At 38.8% G+C, this 21,156-nt stretch overlaps 1 protein-coding gene across 2 annotated transcripts in view; it reads left to right on the top strand.

Moving 5' to 3' along the window:
• Positions 1–21,156, top strand: part of PDGFD (platelet derived growth factor D) — a 230,312-nt gene that overhangs the window by 146,790 nt on the left and 62,366 nt on the right. Inside the window, exons 2-3 of one of the 2 annotated variants that reach the window (XM_008567982.1) lie at positions 4,367–4,571; positions 8,229–8,409. In XM_008567982.1, the coding sequence (XP_008566204.1) occupies positions 4,367–4,571; positions 8,229–8,409 (386 nt within the window). The remainder of the gene's footprint in view (positions 1–4,366; positions 4,572–8,228; positions 8,410–21,156) is intronic. The other variant, XM_008567983.1, reaches the window with a different exon arrangement.

The raw sequence follows: 21,156 nt of genomic DNA, 5'->3' as shown, positions 1-21,156 counted from the left end.
TAGAACACCAAAGTGAATGCCTTTGTTCAGAAATGTGACTTTGTATATAATACTTTGGTAGTTATCTGAGGTTTAACCTGATAGGTTATTCTCTGTATCTATAATTCATTTTAACTCTTCTGCTGAGAATAGCCCTGAGTTGGCATAAAGTTATACATTATATGTAAACAATGTGATTCAAAAGTCAAAGTGGATTACAGATAACAAAGAGTATAAAATTGCCTCTCACAAACTCAGACTGAGAGGGAGGAACACCTTTTACAGCACAGTGGCTAAGAGCATCAATTCTGGGGCCAGATTGCCTAGGTTTGTATTCTGACTCCACCCTTCACTAGCTCTGTGACACTGAACAAGTTACTTGACCTCTCTGTTCCCCAGAATCTTCATCTATCAAATGTTGGTAATAATACTACCTATCTCAGAGAGTGGCTGTAAGTATATGTGTCCCCATATGTGCACATGTGTGCACACACACACAGGAGGTCATACACATAAAATGATTAGACTATAAATGACACATGCAAAGTGCTGAGAACAATGCCTTCAAAATAAGGCCTGTAGAAGTGTTTGGTGTTATCCATATTTAGTTTGTGTATATGTATATGCTGGCAGAATTTTGTCTTTAAGGAAAAATAAATTAGAAAAACAGGATTTTCCACCTCTAGTTCAACATAGTACAGCATAGGTCTGTGGTAAATTTATAAAATTGGAAACAAGTATTACCTTAATCAAACTACATAAGAAGGAAAACCCCTCTCTTCACCTCCTCCACAGCCTCCTTAAACATATAATCGGAATTTTATTTACAACCAGAGTTAGTCCCTTTCAGACAATCTAAACCTTCAGGATGTTTTAGAAAAAACAAAGATCTCTTTCTTACTTAAAAGATGCCATTGACTTTGTTATTGCCGAGTTCTGTGGTCTTTTCTCTGTCTCTTGTCCCCGGCCTTGCTTCTGCATTTGACATCATTGACCACTCTGCCCTTGAAATGGCCCCTTTCCTGGGCAGCCTGACTTAGACACGGCTTCCCTCCCAGCCATTGCTTCTCTGATTTCCCAGGCTCTCGGTCTGTCACCTGCCCCTCATGGGCATGTCAGCCAGCACCAAGCTTCACCCTCCCTTCTCAGGACACTTCCTCAAGCTCTCAGTGATCCCCAAGACTTCCTCTTCCCTCTTTGAGCTGAGGTCTCACATCGGTTCTGTTCTCCCATCTCAGCTCTAGCCCATAACCCCAAAAGCCTGCTAGTATTTCCACTTGAATTCCTCATCATCACCCCAACACCAAACTTGCATTTCTTCAGAAACATTTATTCCCGCAGCACTCCTGTGCATCATTAAACCACACGGGGCCCAGTCCCTGGGCTTAGCATGTTGTCGCTACCACTGACAAATCCCTGTGCACCAGTTTCTTAAGTCTCCTTTTGGTGTCTTCCCCTGATGTGGCCTCACTGCTACCTGCCCTTCCAGGTCAGAACCATTGTGACCGCAGCCACTACCTCCTAGTCCCCACTGCAGGCACATTTCCTGCCCTTCTTTTGTAGCACCAACAGCCCTTCTTCCTTCCAACTAGCCATTTACCCATTCCAGGCTCTCCTGTTTCTACCCATATCAAGTGCAGATTCATCAGTCTGGCTTTCAAATGCTTTCATCGGATGCCTCGAAAGCCTGTAGCCCCCTATGTGTCCCACGTGGGTTCCACGTGGACTCTGCTCTGATCCCATGGACGCACCTCATGTTCATGTTAGCCCTTTGTTCCCAGCTCTGAGCAACCACTGCCTTGACACTCAGCACCTAATATTCCTTTGCGCCTCGTTGACACGTATGCGGTATGCATCAACTTTGGTTTCCAGGTGTGAGAAGATGGGAACCATTCTTTAAATATTCTTAAACTATACACAAATCTAGCACAGCATCTGGAACAGTAAAGAAAGAATACATAGAACCACTGAGTGTTACACATAGAATCACTGAAAGAAAAAAAAGAAAAATGTGCCACAGAATTCCTGAATGCAAATGTAGAATCTGAATACCTGAGATAGATAGCTTAAAATTTAATGGTTATATACTTGGATTTACGGTTATCTTCTATATGTGGGACTAGATACAAATAGTATCTATGTTACTGGTATTAATACGTTATTACATTATTGGTATAAAGTTATTTTAGAATAAATTTGCTTTTGATTAAAATATTAGTTTACAGAGAAATGTTAAGCAAATTGTAGTAGTAGAGGTAAGATGATATGGCAAAAATTGCAAGAGTAATACTCTCACCACAGATACAAGGCTTGAAAATACAATAGATAGAAGGCTTGAAAATACCACAATACATTATGAATAGATCCTGCACTTAATAATTGTTGACTGATAGCTCACATCAATCAACATAGGAAATAGCCTTCAGACGCCCTTCCTAAAAGCCCCTTATGGCAAAATGAGCAGACATTAATTTTCATACCTACATTTTTAGCATAATGTCAAGGAAACAGAAGAGTAAAGGGTCAACTGGCAAAAATGTTATTTGGCTCCCAGGAGGTCATCTGGTTGCTGTGTTGGCTGGAGGTGGGAACAAGACTGAAGAGCCAGGGCTCTTGTCCAGTGGGGACATTGGCTCTTTCAACTACCCACTGCCCTTCCTAGGACCCTCTCCCACATAAAGTCTAGCTGGATAAGCAGCAACACATTAAACAATGGATGAGTCAAAAAAAGACAGTTTACATTCCCATATGCACAGAAACATCTATGAAAGAGAGAGGCTTTTGTATTTCACGCACCAGTTCCTGTTCATCTTCTCTCTCTTATTTTGGAAGCTTTAACAGCCACTCTCAGCAGCCCTACCTTACAGTGGTTTCCACCAGCAAGTTTAGCCCCCCTGACCAGGCTCACTGAATTACAGGCCTCAAAGTAAACTCTCTGTGGAAGAACACAAATAGACTGCAGCTGGAGGTCTGTTTATGGCGGAGTCTAAAAAGCCAAAATTGAAAATGCAAAGAACTCTGAATATTGGGAGATATGAAAAAGGAATCCACTGTACAATGGAATTCTGATGCAAACTACACAGAGTTCGGTCAAATTTCACAGGTTAGGGGCACAAGCCCCACAAGACTGCACTCGCTTCAGACGCCAGCTGCAAGTCTGGGGGACCCCAGGCCACATGCACTTCTGACCAACTGGCTAAAAATTTGAGGGTCCCCCCCACAAACCTCTTAGGTTTGATAATTTGCTAGAACAATTCACAGAACTTAGGAAAGCACTTAACTTACAATTAAAGTTTTGTTAAAGAATACAAATTATGAGAATACAAATAAAGAGAAACATAGGGTGAGATCTGGGAGGATCTCAAGCATGAAGCTTCTATGTTCTCAGGACATGTCACTCACCTGGCAGATCCATGTGTGTCATCAGCCAGGAAGCTTACCCCAGCCTTGGTGTACAGAGTTTTTATTGGGATTTCATTACGCAGGCATGAGTGACTGAATCACTGTCAATGTGTTTGGACTCAATCTCCAACCTGCTTCAATCCCCAGAGATTGGGAGGTCAGGCTGATATCACATGACCCTTTAGTCAAATGGTTGGTCTTTCTGGCATGGTGAGTCCCCACCCTGAAACCATCTATGGTCCCATAGTGAATCACCTCATTAGCATAAATTCAGATGTATTCCTGGGGCCCACCACAAATAACAAAGACATCTCTATCACTTGAAGAATTGCCAGAGTTTAGACTCTCCCTCCCAGGAAGCCAGGATACAGACAATACAATAAAAATTAGACCTGTTTAAGTCACAGAAAACCAAAGTGGATAAAAAAAAAAAATTGTGATTTTTATGGTGGAGAAACACACTGGGAAAAATGTCATTTGAATATAAAACAAATGGTCATTGAACACCATTAGAGTCTTTTTCATTTAGTTTTCACTCACTTGTTTATTTATTCAACAATATTTATTGAGTACCTCCCATGATAGTCACTAGAGATACACTGTGACACTGTCAGTATAATAACAAAAATTGTTTATTCGTATTTCATGGAAAAGAGGAAGAATGAACTATTTGAAATTATTTGCTGATTTTAATTCCAATCTAAATGAACTTGAATTCTGAGAAAATTGTTAATTTTTGCTTGTCAAGAATTACATAAAAGAGTCCCCAGAGTACAAAGTATTAGGCAGATTTATGAAGAATTTGGGGAGGTGGGAATAATAGAAGAAATAAATGTTGGTTTAACTGGAAGGCTACCATTTGGTCATATGTTTCTAAACAAAATCAAGACGTGCTTTGAAATGTGACGTGTTATAAACTGTTCTGTTTTTGCTTTCCTGTAATTGGAACAACATACTAATTTCTACAAGTTGTGACTACTAACAGAGAGCAATCACCTCACAGACTTGTACCGAAGAGATGAAACCATCCAGGTGACAGGAAACGGCCATGTGCAGAGTCCTCGCTTCCCGAACAGCTACCCCAGGAATCTGCTTCTGACCTGGCGGCTCCATTCCCAGGAGAAAACAAGGATACAGCTTGCGTTTGACAATCAGTTTGGATTAGAGGAAGCAGAAAATGATATCTGTAGGTAAGTGGGGGGAAAAAAATCTATTTTAGGGTACTGTTCCAAAGCGAAAAAAAAGATGAATTTAAAGCATCACATTAAACGTTCCTTTTGAGCCCTGTGGACCTACTCAAGATGTGTCGCTTCCTTTCCTAAAAGCCTTTATGTCAGCGCTAGCAGACGAACAGCACAGACTGCTGCTGCAGAGCGCCTGATAACCTGGCATGACTCGCAGAAACTCACTTCCTCAGCTGTCATGATCTGGAGGTCCCTGTCTTTTCCAGGCACAGAACAGCCTGAGCAAGTAGATACATCCTGCAGCCACATCGTGTGGCCTTGATCAAAGCCTGCCAGGGGCTTAGGGGACATAAACCCCTGCTCAGCACCAGGAGGTGACCCAGGCCACTGTAACCATAATGATTTCCCCCAGTGCTGGGAGGACCTCGTCATGGCTTTACCCTGAATTCATAATTTGAAGGCCTCAGAAATATATAGGAAGGAAGAGAAGGTAACCCCAGAGTTCCTGTGCTCCTCAGAACGGTCTATCTCCTGTATTTTCTGGGTCAGCAGAAAAGATGAAAGCTGTGTCTGATAATCTTTTCCCTTCTTAGCATATTTATCAGAGAAAGCCCTGGCTGCTGTTCTTTGAATTGTCCGCACACAGCATCTTACTCTCTTAATTAGCATGTATAAGACCTAGGGAGGATTTTTCTTTCCTTTTTGTACTTTACTGCACGTGCTTGTTCTGCATTGCCAATGAACTACTGAACTGCTAAATCCTTTCAGCAGGTTTATTTTCCATTGAATAATAAAATGAGGTGCCTCAAATTTGGTTGTCCTTTGTTGCATGTTTATTATGCTGACAGCTTTTATTATGTTGCTATTTTTCTGAGAACAACAGCAGTGACTATTACTCTCTAGGACCATAGAGGGTAATGTATGCCAGAAAGCAGAGACACATACATGCAGGAAGAGCTAGTTAATATTTACAAAGAGAATAAACTAAAGCTGATCTTGTGTCTTTTCAACCTTGGAAGGAAAAAATAATTTTCTATACCAGTAAAAAAAATCACGGAAAAAAATAATCCCCACTAATAAAAGATTGTTAAAGGTGATGACATGAAAGAGATCATGATCTGTTTCTACCCACAGAACACTTCTGTCACCAAATGGGGGTGTGGTTCCCCACACCAGCCCATTCTCTGACACCAGCTAGGTGTTCTCCAATCCAATTCAATTCTGACACCATCTACTTGGAGTTAGCATCAGATCTCACACGTTAAGAGCTGTCCCACAAGACTGCTCCCGTATTAGATGCCAATTGCAGGTCCGCAGCCTCCCATACTTCTGACGGACCTGCTGTAAATCATGGGCGTCCACATACCCCTCCTTGGGTTTGATAATTTGCTGGAACAGCTCACAAAACTCAAGGAAATGCTTTACTATTACCAATTTATTACAGAGGATGTCACTGAGGAACAGCCAAACAGAAGAGATGCATTGGCAAGTCATGTGGGAGGCCATCTTCTTCAGGTGCCCCACCTTCCAAGCACCTCAGTGTGCTCAGCAGCCCCCAACCTGGAAGCTCTCTGAATCCCAAAACAGGGGATTTTATGGAGGCTTCATTATACAGGTGTGACTGAGTACATCATTGGCCTTTGGTGTTTGAACTCATTCTCCAGCTCCTCTCTTCTTTCCAGAAGTCTGGGAGTAGAACTGAAAGTTTCAACCCTCTCATCATGCCTTGGTTTTTCTGGTGTCTAGCACCCAGAGTCACCTCTTTAGCATAAACAGGTATAATTGCAAGGAGCTTATTTTGAATAACAAAAGATGCTCCTATCACTCCATCACTCAGAAATTCCAAGGGTTTGGGGAACTCTGTGCTAGGAACCAGGGATAGAGACCAAATATATATTTCTTACTATATCACTGTATCACAGAAGGGAAGCCACATCTCCACTACTGAGCTGGGGTTTGCTCCTGGCAGTGAGCCCTTTTGGCATCTTGGCCTTGAAAATAGAAGAGGAAGATTTAGGATGGTTTTCTTCTGGACCCCTTAATCAATCTAGTTGCTCCTCAAAATTTATGGGAGGAAGTAATGGAAAAAGAGATGGAAAGAGGAGAGGAAGAAGGGAAAGAGACATGTCAGAGACTTGCCTTGACCTACTATGTTACTAACAAAGTTTCAGGTAACTCATGCTTTGTGCAATAAATATGATTTACACATATTGTATATAAAATGAAATGCAATTGGTTTCCTACCATCTGTTCCAAAGCCTTCTTGATGTTTTCACTATAATATTTTATTGCTTGAATAATGATTCATTGTTAGTGCTTCACACCTTCCAAACACCGTATAAACATTAAGTAATTAGTTTACAGAGCACCCAAGAGATATGCAGCTGGTAAAATTATATAAGCCTTCTTATTTTACCCCTAAGGAAACTGAGGCGAAGGACACAAGTGCCTCGTAAATCACTGTCAAAGAAATTTAGTCGCAATGTCATTGCTTTTCACCTACTCCTTGGATTACGCTGCCCAATCCAATAAGAGCTCTGAGGTGCATGGGCAGGATGCAGAAAACCATACTGGTTTTTCTTCATGTTCAGATTTCTTGTGCTGATTCCTTCTGGTAATCCCAACAAAAATGTAAGATGGATGTGAGACTTCTATCACTGTTCACTCTGAATGCCCATCATTTGTGTGTGACGTTAGCATCTGCAGTTGTTTTGGAAGAGATAGAGTGGAGGAGTGAGACACCAAGAACCAGAACTGAAAGACAGATAGTTCAGCAATCAGAAGGAATGTTCCAAGTCTTAGGAGTCTGAAAATAGAAAAAGTGATCCCTAGAAGGTGTAAACGCTGTCACTGAATATGTCCTACTATGTGATGGAATGATGGGATGCTATGGAGGGACTTCAAGGATCAAATAGTCACCTAGAATAAAGAGGCCTTTGCTGTCTTCTTTAATCCTGCGATTCTGTGTTTTTCCGACCAATGCCAAAAGTGAACCTAGGACCTAAAGCTCATTCAAACCATGGTTTAACCAGCCCATATTTTTCCATTATTGGGCAGCACCCATCTTTCCCCAAGGTTATGTGCTTTTCCTTCTGATAATTGTCTTATTTTATGATATGATCCTTCCAAAAGACAGTTTTCAAAAATAAAATATAGCAAATCATGTCTATATCCATTTATTTTCTGTAATGAGAATGCGGATTCTACAGTAGATATAGATCATTTCCTTTCTCAAGGAAGCACTGAACGTGGTAAATTAATTCAAAGTAGGGATTTGTTTGAAAAACTTTATAGAGGAAATATTTGGACATATAACTCAAGCTACATCTCCTAAAATTTGCCAACAGATTACAGTTATTCATTTTTCCAAGAAAACTTTCTAAGCCGGATGCTCAAAAAGTAGCCCATTTTGATTTTTGATGATCTGGGAACAGTCCTGGCTAGATGCATGTAAGAGTTCTTTCATAACATGTTACTGCAGTTTGAATTTGGAAAACCTAATCCAAAAACTAGCTTTCTTTTTAACATTCTGTAGGGTATAATTTTCATTTCAGATGGTAGATCATGAGAAGTCACATATTAGTTTTTAATTTCTCAGGGAAAGTATGAATTTCAAAATCTACTCTAATCAAAATATGTTCATTTATGTCAAATTGATTTTAGGTATGATTTTGTGGAAGTCGAAGATATATCTGAAACCAGTACCATTATTAGAGGACGATGGTGTGGACACAAGGAAGTTCCTCCAAGGATAACATCAAGAACAAACCAAATTAAAATAACATTCAAGTCCGATGACTACTTTGTGGCTAAACCCGGATTCAAGATTTATTACTCTTTTGTGGTAAGTAGTTCAACCAGCCTATGATTAAAAGCAGACACTGGTTTCATGAAGTATAAAGATCATTTTCTATGATTAAATGCAGTGGTGTGAGGGTGAATGAACTTCATTATGGCATAGTTTCTTCCTTCCTTTTGGCCCAGATGTTAAAGCCTTCATTAGTAAGGAATACCATTTTAGATCTATTAAGTCAACCTTTGAGCCATGCATTCTTAAAAAGAGTATAGTAAATAGAAACAGGAAAATAGTTGATAGTAAAGCAGATATTAAATTACCTTTGATTCAATAGAAGCAAAGTAAACATATAGCTAAATAGAAGGTATGTGAGAGTTGAACAGGTTTTAAGAACTAAAGCTAAAGAAAATAATTTCTCTTTTGGTTTGAAAAATTATCTAGAAATTCCATCACAGAAAAGAAGTCCTGATGATTATAGTTTAAAATATGTTACGTCTTTGCTGTTATAATAGAGCATCAGAGTTGGCAAGCATCTTCAAGATCAAAGTCCAACTCAAGACCCACAGAACGAACCCTGTTTACTACACTCATGCTTGGTTTTAGTCTCACCTCTGCTTAAACACCTCGGCAGCCGTTTCCAACTTTAAATGGTTCTGACTGTTAGAAAATGTTTAACCTCATATTGAGCCAAAGTCTACCCTCTATTTAATTCTAGTTTTTGAGTCACACTCAGTCATGTGTCTTCTTTATTCATTCATTCATTCATTAATAAAAAAAAAGAAATTGGGTTTCTGCTCCTTGTCAAGCACTGTGATAGATGTAGTAGATAACACAGGTAAGAAAGACAGAGTCCTTGAACTCTTGGAACTTGTAGTCTTGTGGAGATGACAATCAATTAAAAAGTAGTAACATCTGAGAATGATGAATAGAAGAAGACACAAGGACTCGGTGCTATAGGTTAAGTCCACTGAGGCACTGGGATAATTTCACCTACAATAATACAGTTTAATATATAAATATATAAATAATAATGTGTATAAATATATATAAATGTCTCTGAATCCTTCAAGTGTTTATAGAATATTGCCTTTTGTTCTTCTAGCAACAATTTTTACTCTCATTAGGTCTGCCTCTGTCCCTTTTCAAATTTTGCATGCCAAAATAAAACCAAAATAGAATGCAGTACTATAAATGGTATCGATTTGTTTGGGTTTGGGTTTTGGTTTTTCTCTAAAGAATTACATTTAGAAGAGGAAAAAATCTTGCTTTTTTAACCTAATGGGTTTTGCATTACGGTGAGTTATTAGATGCTGAGTGAATTCTACGTGGAAATGTTGTAAATGAAAAACTAGCATGCTGTGACACTGGTTCCGGTTTTAATTTGAAAATAATCCATCAAGCATGATTTACATTATTGCAAACTCATACAGTGCTGCTCAGCATTAAAATTGAAGTGTGAACCTTTGGTTTCTACATTTCTTGCTTTTTAATGTGTTCGGTGATGCGTCTGTTCTCAATTGTTCACGGACAAAGCAGGCTTGGCATGTTAGAATGGTGAGGGACAGGCTGAGTGAAGGATCTTTTGCCCGTCAAGGACTATTAGTGTTAATGTATGTACTTTTTGTGATGCTTTGATTACGACTAATTTAAATGGTGCATGAGCCAGATAGCAGCTTCCTAACTCTAACACAATGTCTTTAAGGCCAAACAACCCCTTTCACGGAAGGCAGTACAAGTATGGGTTTAAGGAAGAATGAATACTCAGGTTTGGAGTGTTCTGGGTTATGGTACAGACTCGTCATTCATTTCCCAGCCAATGTTACATGGAATATAGGCTGCCTCTGTAATTTGGATGAAAACTCTTTGGCATTAATCTACTCACTTATTTACCTCCACCAGTACATTCAATTGTGTTTTTTTAGAAATGAGAGTTATAACATTTTTGTGTTATTCCCCTACTGGCCTCTTGGTCTGCATCCATTAGGAATAGCTACAAACTCTATTTCTCCTCCTAACAGGCCTCTGGCAGTCACTGTGGTCAACTAGGGCCAAAGTGCTTTGGAGGCTAAACTCCAAGAGGCAAAATGAGCTTAACTTCCAGGTATGTAGACACTCTAGACCTGTGTGGCTCTTTGACAAAACTCCTGTTTGATTCTTGTTCCATAGGGATAGAAGATCACATATGGCTTGGACACTGCATTGGGAAAATCATTTTATTCATGGTTAAGTTTTACTTGGAAAGACTTTAAAGCAGGGTTAATAAACTCAAGAGACAGGGCTTGAAACTGAAAGTAGGCCAGGTATAAATTAACAGGGAGTCAGTGGGACTAAAAATGGCAAGTCCTCTTAAAGTGCATTTAAATAATTGTTTTAGAATGCTGAATACCTAGGGGCTGGATGCAGCTGTTTTGCAACTCCTACTTTAAGGAATGATAGGTGCTAGGGAAATGTGATCTTAAGAATAGTTCCAGAGGAGTCAAAGTACTCTTTAAAAAAGCAACTGTTTGAATAGGTCAAGATCATCTCAATTTTCACCTCCACCTTCCCACCTCCATGCCTCCTATCAATCAGCTCTGCTCTTCCCACCTCAGTGACTCTCCATTTATACAGGGACTTCTGAGGCTGTACATAGTAGATGCCTAGGATCACAATAGCCCATTACACTGGAATCAAACCTACATGGTCCATGCTCATAACATTATTGGAAAAGCACAGTGTATACTTTTAGTCAATTTTTTACTCCAGCAGACTGTGGAAGACTGATGGATGATATCAAAGTAACTTATGTTTGGTTGGGAATAATTCTTATATTACAATTTTGCTTGATGTGCTAGGGATTCAGTCTTCTGTCTTTTTTCCAGCACCTGTTGCGATCTCTTCCCAGGACAAGGCAGCATAGCCACGTGGGACCAGAGCTTTTCTGTAAAGCACGCTTAGGATTGCAGTAAAGTTTTACCAGTCACTAATGATGTGATATTGAACAAGGTTCTCACCCTTTACTTTTACATCTTTAAGATGGGAGTTGGTAGGAGATTTTAAAACAATAATAAATACTTAGCATATAGTGCCTAGAATATAGTAACTGCTCTATATATGGTAACGATGATCCTACCTTTACCATCACAAATTATGTATATGTGTTTCCTCCAGGTAAATGGTAATGAACTTTTTGAGTGTAGGACAAATATCTTATCCCTGTGCATATTCTACACAGTGCCTTATACATGCCTAGACAAGGTATTTGTCAAATTGACCCTTTCCTGAGAAGATGTGATTCATAAGAACTGCCTAATTTCATTTTCTTGTTCTCCTACTATGCTGTCTCTTATAATTTCACACCATTGAGGAGAACAGATACCTTCAAAGAGCACAAGTAAGCAGAATGGATAGTGCTGTTGAATATTTGGTAGCAAGATGTGATTATCAAAATAAATTAGGATCTTCCACGGCAAATCCAGTTTATTGGGAGATGAATGGTTAGGAATCTTTTATTTGAAGACCTCTAAGTAGATTAATTAGAAAGGTGTCTAATTTCAAGGCTTCTAATAGTTTGCAGAGAAGTGAACAGATATGGGTATAAATTTCAGCTCTGCTTCTTGATGGCTAAAGGCTCAGTGTCCTCATCTGTAAAATGGCAGTAATACTGCCTGACATTAGGTGGTTGTGCCGATTAAGTAAGATAACTTTTATAAACCACTCTGCCTAGAACTTATTAATTACTTCAATATTTGTTGTTCTTCTTCTTATCATTATCACTAGTGTTATTATTACTATATCAGGTGACAGGTAAACTTGGTAATCCCGTGCAAACAGCCCACTTTGTGTGTTTGTGCACACATATGCACCTTCACTCTCACCATAATTCACTTTCTTCATCCAATGTATAAATATTTTGTTGTACAATGTAACAAACATAGAACTTTCATTTTATTTGTGTGTGTGTGTGTGTGTATATATATATATATATATGTATTTAAAGCAAGGTACAGTTTTTTAAAACTCGAAAATAAAAAATTAAGTCATTTGAAAGCTATTCAAAACCATCCTTTTTTTATTAATAGTCTAATTTATTTCATGAATTTAAATTTGCTAATATCCATTATAAACACTTTATAAAATAAAAAAGCTATTTTGTCAGACCAGTTGCCATTTAAATTAACTTTGAGTGGTGCAGTTAAGATTTCCATTGAGATTAAAACTCAAATGAAGCATGGTTTTGCATAAAAGTAATTATTTAAAATAAAAAAGGAAAAGGATGAAGATGGAAAAGAAGAGAAGAAGGAGGTGAAGGAGGAGGAGGAGGAAATCCAAGAGCTGAACAAGATTCTCAACTATAACAACTTGCAGATTCTAATTTGCTCACCTAAAACTTAACAGTTGGTGGGGAAAAAAAAAAAACAGTATCACCAACAACAAAATAAAGGTGGGCAATTCATCCTCGTCCTCCTAAGCTGAATTCCTAAACAAAGCTAGAGAGTAAAGGAATTCATTCACTTGCTCTAAAAAGTGTGGAAATTCTGCCTTTATTTGCATAGCCAGATAAAATTGTAGACCATTTTGAATATCCACTTTCACTCAGGCCTGCATATAGTGCTAGGGACTGTTGAGGTAGGGTGGGATTCCTACAGAAGATTCTGTTCACCTCGGTTTCTTCCCCCCAAATGTATCCTACTGGAGGTTTGAGAGCTATAAGAGCTGCAGTGCAGTTTATTAAATGCCTACTGTGCTCCAGACGAGGGCCCTGGAGATACAACAGTGAGGAAGACAGGCAGGCTGCCCTCAGTTACTTGCATGGTAGTAGGATGAAACACGCAATAAACATACGTACAAGTATAAATTGTTTGAAGTTCAGTAAGGGCAGATAAAAGAGAGTAATGTAATGGAGAATGATTGGCAAGGGGCTCACTCCAGCTAGGGAGTCAAGGAAGATCTGTGGATGTAAAATTTCTACTGACGCCTGAAATGTTAGAAAGAGGCCACCGTGCAAAGCTGTGGGAGAAGACTGCCTTAAGCAAAAGCGCCACTGCTGAGACCCTGGAACAGAAAAGAGAAGGCACCTTTCCTATGGTGGTAATGTTTCACTCAGTGCCTGGCCTTCAGGCTGCTCGAAGGAAGAGCACATGAGAGAAGGAAGCCGGACAGTAGCTAACTCCTCTCCTGGTGAGGAAGGAGGCTTCTTATCCTTAGCTCCGCCCGCCCTGTTTTGGACATCTCTCAAATCTTTCAGTACTTAAATGGGATAAGGTAGTTAAAGCCAGAGGGTAACCTAAGGTCAGACACTAAAAACGTGTCAACAAGAACTAAAAACAGTGGGACAGAAAGAAAACCAGGGATATTGTCAGTTAGAGAGGAGGATAGCAGAGCAAGAGGGTGGTTCCCAAACCCCTAAGTACGTGTTTTTGCAGTAGGCCGGCAAGCCTAGGACTGTCAATGGATATCAGTTGCAAAACATAATCTTTATGAACAGAGTCTCATTATTGCAGAATTTTATAGATAGGGGTAGATAAGTGTTCTAAATGTTTCACAAATGTTTTAAAATTTTACCAATGACAGAGACCATTTTGATGAATTAGTGTTCTCTTTGGAAAAGTTGAGTGAATCAGTTATTGTAATCACCTTGCTTTCCTAAAACCTGAATATATAATGAAAACTTTAATAGAGTTCATAGGAGAGGGAAGAGCAACATTTCATGTAATCCTGAAACAAAGGATAATTTGACACAGGATACGACTAGGTCCAGAAGCATATGGTGATCGATGAACAGAATAAAGCAAAGTTGGGGGGAGGGAGCAGAGGAGGAAGAGAGAGGTAATAAAATGTTAAGGAACAGGAGGAGACGAGATAGCAAGGTGGAAAGAAATCCCATGATCATATTGTCTGACCTTTCCTAGTCACACATTTTTTGCAATGCATTGTTCAACAGTTTTTAATTGAACACCTATTGTGTGTCATACACTATGATAAATACAGGATATAGAGTAGTGAATAAAACAGACAAGGCTCCTGCCATTATAGAACTTATAATTTGGGGAGTAAGGTCCTGATCATCATCATCATCATAAACATAAAAGAATAATAATAGGATCTAACTCTTTGGATTACTGTGAGGATTAAATGTATTAGACATTGTATGTGAAATGTTCAATGCAATGCCTGGCAAGTCGTAAATAATCTGCTGCTATTAAACTATGCATTATTCCATTGTGTAGATATACCACTACACAATGGAATACTACTCAGCTATAAAAACGAATGAAATACTGCCATTTGCAACAACATGGATGGACCTTGAAAGAATAATATTAAGTGAAACGAGTCAGGCAGAGAAAAAGAAATACCACATGTTTTCACTTATTGGAGGGAGCTAAAGGTGAATGAATCAATTCACACACATACATACACACACACACACACACACACTCTCACACACACACAAAAAAAACAAACAAACAACAACAACAACAAAAAAAAAACCGGGGCGGGGGAGAGGAAGATATAACAACCACAATTATTATTTTTTTTTTTGAAGTTCTTACAACAAGCAAATGGAGGGGACACACTTGGGTGGGAGGGGGGAGAGGGAAGAGGGAGGGAGGTTTCGGTGATGGGACATAATAACTACATTGTATATTGACAAAATAAAAATAATAAAAAAAATAATAATAAAAAAAAACTATGCATTAAAGCATCCCCATGAAGACTGGCTTAGGAAAGATACAGAATTTAGAGTTGCGACATCTTAGACATCTAGTCCTATACCAACCCTCTTATTTTGCTTGGGAAGCAATGAACACAGGTTAAGTAACTATAAATGAGGCAATGAACATGCAGAGGTTGGGAGTCTTCCTGTGGTCACAGAGCTTCTACTATGTGCTATCCCTGAGATATGAAAGCTTTCAACCTACTCCAAAGAAAAATAAATATATCCAAAGTTGTGCATAAAATTTCAGGGAGCCCCTTGAGTCTCATCCATGATGACCAGTGGACCCACAGATGCAGTGAAGAACCCCACACATGTTGCCTGCACGTATTATCTGGTAGGGAATGTTTTCTTGCATGATGACTCGTCCTTTCTGACAGAAGCAGTATTTAAAATAATACTTTACTACTGTAATTAATTTTTCTCATAAACCCCATTTGCTAATCACATGTGTAGATGACTCCCCTACGTGCTGAGTAAACATATTTCCAGCTTTGAGAGGGACGCTGTTTAATGACATTTGGAAAGTCCAGTATCCTGTTTATCTCGCATTTAATTATATGGGCATGCTGCAAGTAAACTTTTATCCTTGAAAACCAGAAAGATGTAGTGATTTTAGATGACTGTGCCTCTTTATATTCATATAACCTTTTCTCTATAACTCTGCTCTTGGGTGTACTAATATTTTGTTAGATGAAGAAAATGAGAAAAATGAAGGAAAAGTTATTTAACTATATTAGAAAATGGCTTGCATATTTAAGATATGCCTAAGACTGAGCAGTATTTCTTTCTTAAAAAGTAATGAAGAAGTAAAATATATCTCCACCTAATGTTCACTTATAAATTCAACAAATATTTCTGAAGACTTACTATGGATAATAAGAGAAAATGATAGTCCTGTGGGGGAGAAAGGGGCACAATCATAAAACAATGTGAATTGCAGTGATAAAATGCTTACGGAGTATCTTGGGCACACAGGGAAGAAGGGCACTTAACCTCACAAGACAGGATTGCTGGGCTGAGTCAGGGAGGGGAGAGCATCCCCTGGAGAGGGATTGCCTAAATAAAGTCACAAAAGCTAGAAAAAGGAAGGCATTTAAGAATATCCTGATGAGTTAATAAAGTGTTGCAGGTTAAAGATGCTAACCACATACTCTTCTTTTTTTTTATTCTAGCTAGGAGAAGTACAAAAAGCTAAAAGGACAACAAAATAGCAGCCTTATTAATGGGGGTCTAAAAATGCCAAAGCTCAGAACTCCTAGTAAAACTAGAATCAAGAATTTGGCTGAGACAAAAAGCCATCGTGGGGGTGTACTACTACTGTGACACAAATTCAGACTCAAGGATTCCTGTGAGGGCTCCAAGGTAGATAAAACAGATGTGGATACACTTAACACAATTCTCCCACTGCATGGAACCTCACAGGGCTAGTCACAAATGGTCATAGTCACGAACAGGCAAGAGAGCTGGCAAGGACTCAAGAAGTGGTGGAGAGCTGGGCCCTGGCCCCATGATTGGTGCTAAAAGCAGGCAGCCCAGAGAGAAATGGGGAATGGGGAGCAGGAGTGGTGGGGGGGAGGATGGAAGAAGCGATGAAAGGAAGAAACAATTAAAGATAGAGACCAAAAATGTTTGCTGATGTCTCCATATCTGTGGATTGACACAGTAATAGGGAAAAAAGGATTTCCCCTCTGGAGGAGCAGACGAATGGCTGTGTGCCCATGAAGGGTCCAAGCCCACAGTGATTCTTATTTTTTTCTTGTTTTTCAATCAGTCGTCTTTGGTAACAATCTTTGGGATTCAGTTCTACCCACTCTTGTTCTGAGGACACCTAGCTGGCTCCATTCTCTATAAGAAATATCCATTTTGACTGGGAAGTTAAAGATCCCATGAACTTTGGAGAGACTCCAGTCTCCCCTCCCAGGTGAAGGAAGGGATTAGAAATCAATCATGTAGACGGGACTCATCCAGCCTTGAGAACAACTGTCCTTAATGTTCCCTTCGTCCGTGGGAATGTGACAGATGAAGGCTGACCTCCGTTCAAGATTGTTTCTTTCACCTGTGAGAAAATTGAGCTACAGATTTAAAGTGACTACTTTTTATTCTGCAGTTGAAAATTGGAGCCAGACAGGCAAAAAATTAAAAAGAGAGATTGGAAAGGCACAGAGCCACCTCTGAAAAGGAGAAACACATGAATAAATAATCAAGTAATCATGTTTCTTGGCTGGGCCCTGCTAATCACTTCCTGATTGGTCTCCCTCTCTCCTGTCTCCTCTACCTTCAGTCTGTCCTGCACATGGTTGCCAACTAAAGTAGAGCTGTGATCATAGCATTTTCCAGCTGAAATATTGTGAATAACTCCCAGTTCCCTGTGGAAAAATGTCCAGATACCTCGCTCTGATACTGAGCGCCTTCCACGTTCTGACCCCAGTCTAACACCGTAGCAATAATTCTTCCCTCTCTGTTACACATATTCACTCCAAACAGCATTATTCCCTGATGGCCCAACCACCTCACGATTTTCCACCTCTAGTCCTTGGCAAATAAATTTATATTTTCTCAAGAATCCAAGCCCTCCTCTCACTGTCAAAGTCATATTCATGTGAAAAATACTACTAGTCCTCAGTCACATAGACTCTCTCCTTCCATCAAGCACCCAGATTAGTGTTTTTATCAACATGATGGTTTTTCAAGGAAAAAATAATGTACATGTATTTCAAATACTTTGAAAATATATAGAAAATAAAAGAAAAAAAGATCATAGTTTCCATCATTCAAACACAACCACCATGAATATTCTGGCACATTTCTTTCCAGTCTTCTCATTCATAAAAACCCATGTACATGTCACACTATTTCTACTAGAGTCAAAGCTCCTTGAAAGTAGAGAGTGGCTTACACCTGCAGAGTCTATCACAGTGCATTGCTCTAAGTAGGTTTCAAAATGTTTAATTGAGCTAAACCATCAAGCATTTATTGAGTGCCTAAGACACATCTGATAGTTTGGAATACAAGGAATAAAGGGCAAATCCTAATTATGTATAAGGAGAAAATATACTAACAGACCATGGACTATATTTACAGTCATCCCTCTATATCCATGGGTTCTACATCCTATGGATTCAATCAACCTTGGACTTAAAATATGCAGGAAAAAAATTACGTCTGTAGTGAACATGTACTGAACATTTTTTTCCTTGCTGTTATTCCCTAAACAATACAGTATAACAGCTATTTACATAGAATTTACATTGTATTAGGTATTATAAGTAATCTGGAGATGATTTTAACTATACAGGAGGATGTTCATAGGCTATATGCAAATATTACCCATTTTATGTAAGGGACTTGAGCATCCATGGATATTGTTATACGTGGGAGGAGGTCCTGGAACCAATCACTCACAGATACTGGGTACCAAAGGATGACTGTATGAGAACCTGAAAGCCTTGCTGCCTCTTACTCTGATGTGGCAATCATACCAACATACCAATGGTTCTTAGATGCCTTTCTCCAGGACTCACTGGATTTTGGAGGGGGTAGGGTGAGGTTTCCAGAGGGGTGAGGCTACAAGTTGTGGGAGGCGGGGGGATATTGTAGGGGTCAAATGTCAGGAGAAATATAGAATAGAAACATAGCACATAACCAGGCATTCTGATTCTAAAGTCTGTCTCTGCACATTTTAACCTCAAGTTGACATATAATTGCATCAATAACAACCTGACCTTACATGACACTATAATTGTGACATCAGAGCAGACAAGATTTGGGTCCTCTCTTGATGCGGCTGCTGAGCTGACCATCCTCATGAACAACAGCAGCCTTGAAAGATGCAGAGCTTTTAAATAACTGTAAAAGGTCTCTGGGATCCTAATAGTCTATCATTCCAGTGAGTCTTCACTGAGGTCTCCAGAGCTTTCCACGTTTTTAAGACACTCTGAAGGCATTCATTTGATTTTTTTGAAGTTTTGTGTCCAGGTTAGAGGATGTATGAGTCAGAAACCTCAGCTTCAAATTTATATATTATCTGTGAGATGTAGGACATGTCATTTGAACTGTCCATGCTGCTGTTTCTTCATTTGTAAGATAGTGAAGACCCATCTGCATCATAAGGCTACTTGAGGATTATCTTTAAAATATGTGGGTTTGGTCCAAAATCTGTGCACAGCAGATAGAGCTATTATTGTTGTTACCATTAAATGTCTTGGAAGGGTTAGAATCAAATTAAGTATCTGCCTTAGTTAAAGCTGCTGTAACAAAGTACCATAGACTGGGTGGCTTATTGACAACAGAAATTTATTTCTTACAGATCTTGAGGCTGAAAATCTGAGATCAGGATTCCAGCAGGGTTGGGTTATTGTGAGGGCCCTCTTCCAGGGTGAAGATAGCCAGCATCTCCTTGTATACTCACATGGCAGAAATAAGGCAAGAGAGTTTTCTGGGGTCTCTTTTAGAAGAACATTAATCCCATTCATGAGGACTCCACCAACATAATTAACTCCCTAAGGTTCCACCTCCTTATAACATCACATTGACGATTAAGATTTTAATGTATGAATATTGGGGGGACTCAAATATTCAGTTTACAGTAGTATCCAGGGTCCTTTAAGAGGCCTTAGAACCGTATAAACACTAGGCAGACCCTTAGAGTAAGATCTTACCTAGGAGCTGTTATATTGTGTGGTTTCACTTTCCAGTTAGAAACCTGCAACCTGGAGACAGTGTTGGGAGGACCAGAATCCAAAAACTATAACTAGCTCTATTCGGCTGTGCTACAGTACATGTACCTTCCCTTGGTCAGCCCCTTTTGAACTATTCATGGAAATATCATGAAGTACACATTTAATATTAAGATTCAAACTTTAATAGTAAGTTTGGCTTTGAAAAGTCCCTTGTCACTATTGTAAAAAGGCATTCACCTTCACACAATTCTACAAAACACTATACAAATAGCCCTTAATATGTTCCTTTGGCTCAAAGACAAGCCAGGTCTCTGAAGTATTCAAAGCCCCAAGTACTCCATGTGATCTTCTGGCTTTTTCTTTTTCCCTAAAATGCTAAAACTAGTTATTTTTACCAGGAAAAGAAATGCACTAAAATCCCCTAGTATTTTAATATCTATAATAAATATATAACTGACAAAAAATAAATATAAATAACTGACACAAAACTATTTAACCCATGAAGGAGAACATAAATAGGGAAGTGTTTTTTAATTGATAAAAATTATATAAATGTGAAATCACAGTCTTAACCAAAAAGTCATTTGTGAAGGAAAATCAGAGTTATGAAGGCAGAGCTCTAATTTAAAATTTCAGTCCAGTACCAATTTTGATTTCATGTTACAATTAGAATAAACAACTGTAAATAATTTAATTTTCATTTGACATTGCTGAAAAACATTCCTGGTATACCAAAAAATAGATGCCATCAATACGAATATAAAATATTTATTTCTACAACCAATTGCAGGCAGAATGACAAAGCAGAACTTATCTTTTGTGGCCCCAGTTTCCTCTTGCAGTCATCAACAGACCTGACCATCCCCCCTGTATTCTTCCTCAACAAATGCCCAAAAATTCTTTCCTCACAGATCAAAACAACTGGCAGCTCTTTCATGTAGACCAGGATGTAAGTTAATTCTCTAATTAATTTGGTATACTTAAAATATACAAGAGGGTGTGCATAGGTTATATGCAAATACTACACCATTTTATATAAAGGACTGGAGCAGCAGTGGATTTTATCTGTGGGGATCCTGGAACCAAACTCCCCACACAGATAGTGAGACAACTGTATAATGCAGACAGTAGGAGGCATCGCAATTTTAGGAAAATGATTTTTAACTGAGTATTTGTATTAGAATCATTTAAGGATTTTTGTTATTGTTGTTATTTTTATTTTTTTAAATATAGGTGCCCAGAACTGATCCAGGCTTACTGAATCAGAATCTCTTGGAGAAAGGCCCGCAAGACTAGATTTTAAAAGCTCCTCAGCTGATTCTGATACACTGCTCTGTTAAGAACTGTTTCCTTTGATAGGAATTCTTTTTTTTTTTTTTTTTTTTTTTTTTTTTTTTTTTTTTTTTTTTTCCG

This window comes from Galeopterus variegatus, unplaced genomic scaffold (genome assembly GCF_000696425.1).
Source record: "Galeopterus variegatus unplaced genomic scaffold, G_variegatus-3.0.2 Scaffold361, whole genome shotgun sequence".
NCBI classification, from domain to species: Eukaryota; Metazoa; Chordata; class Mammalia; order Dermoptera; family Cynocephalidae; genus Galeopterus; species Galeopterus variegatus.
This window is presented reverse-complemented; position numbering and strand designations above follow the sequence as displayed.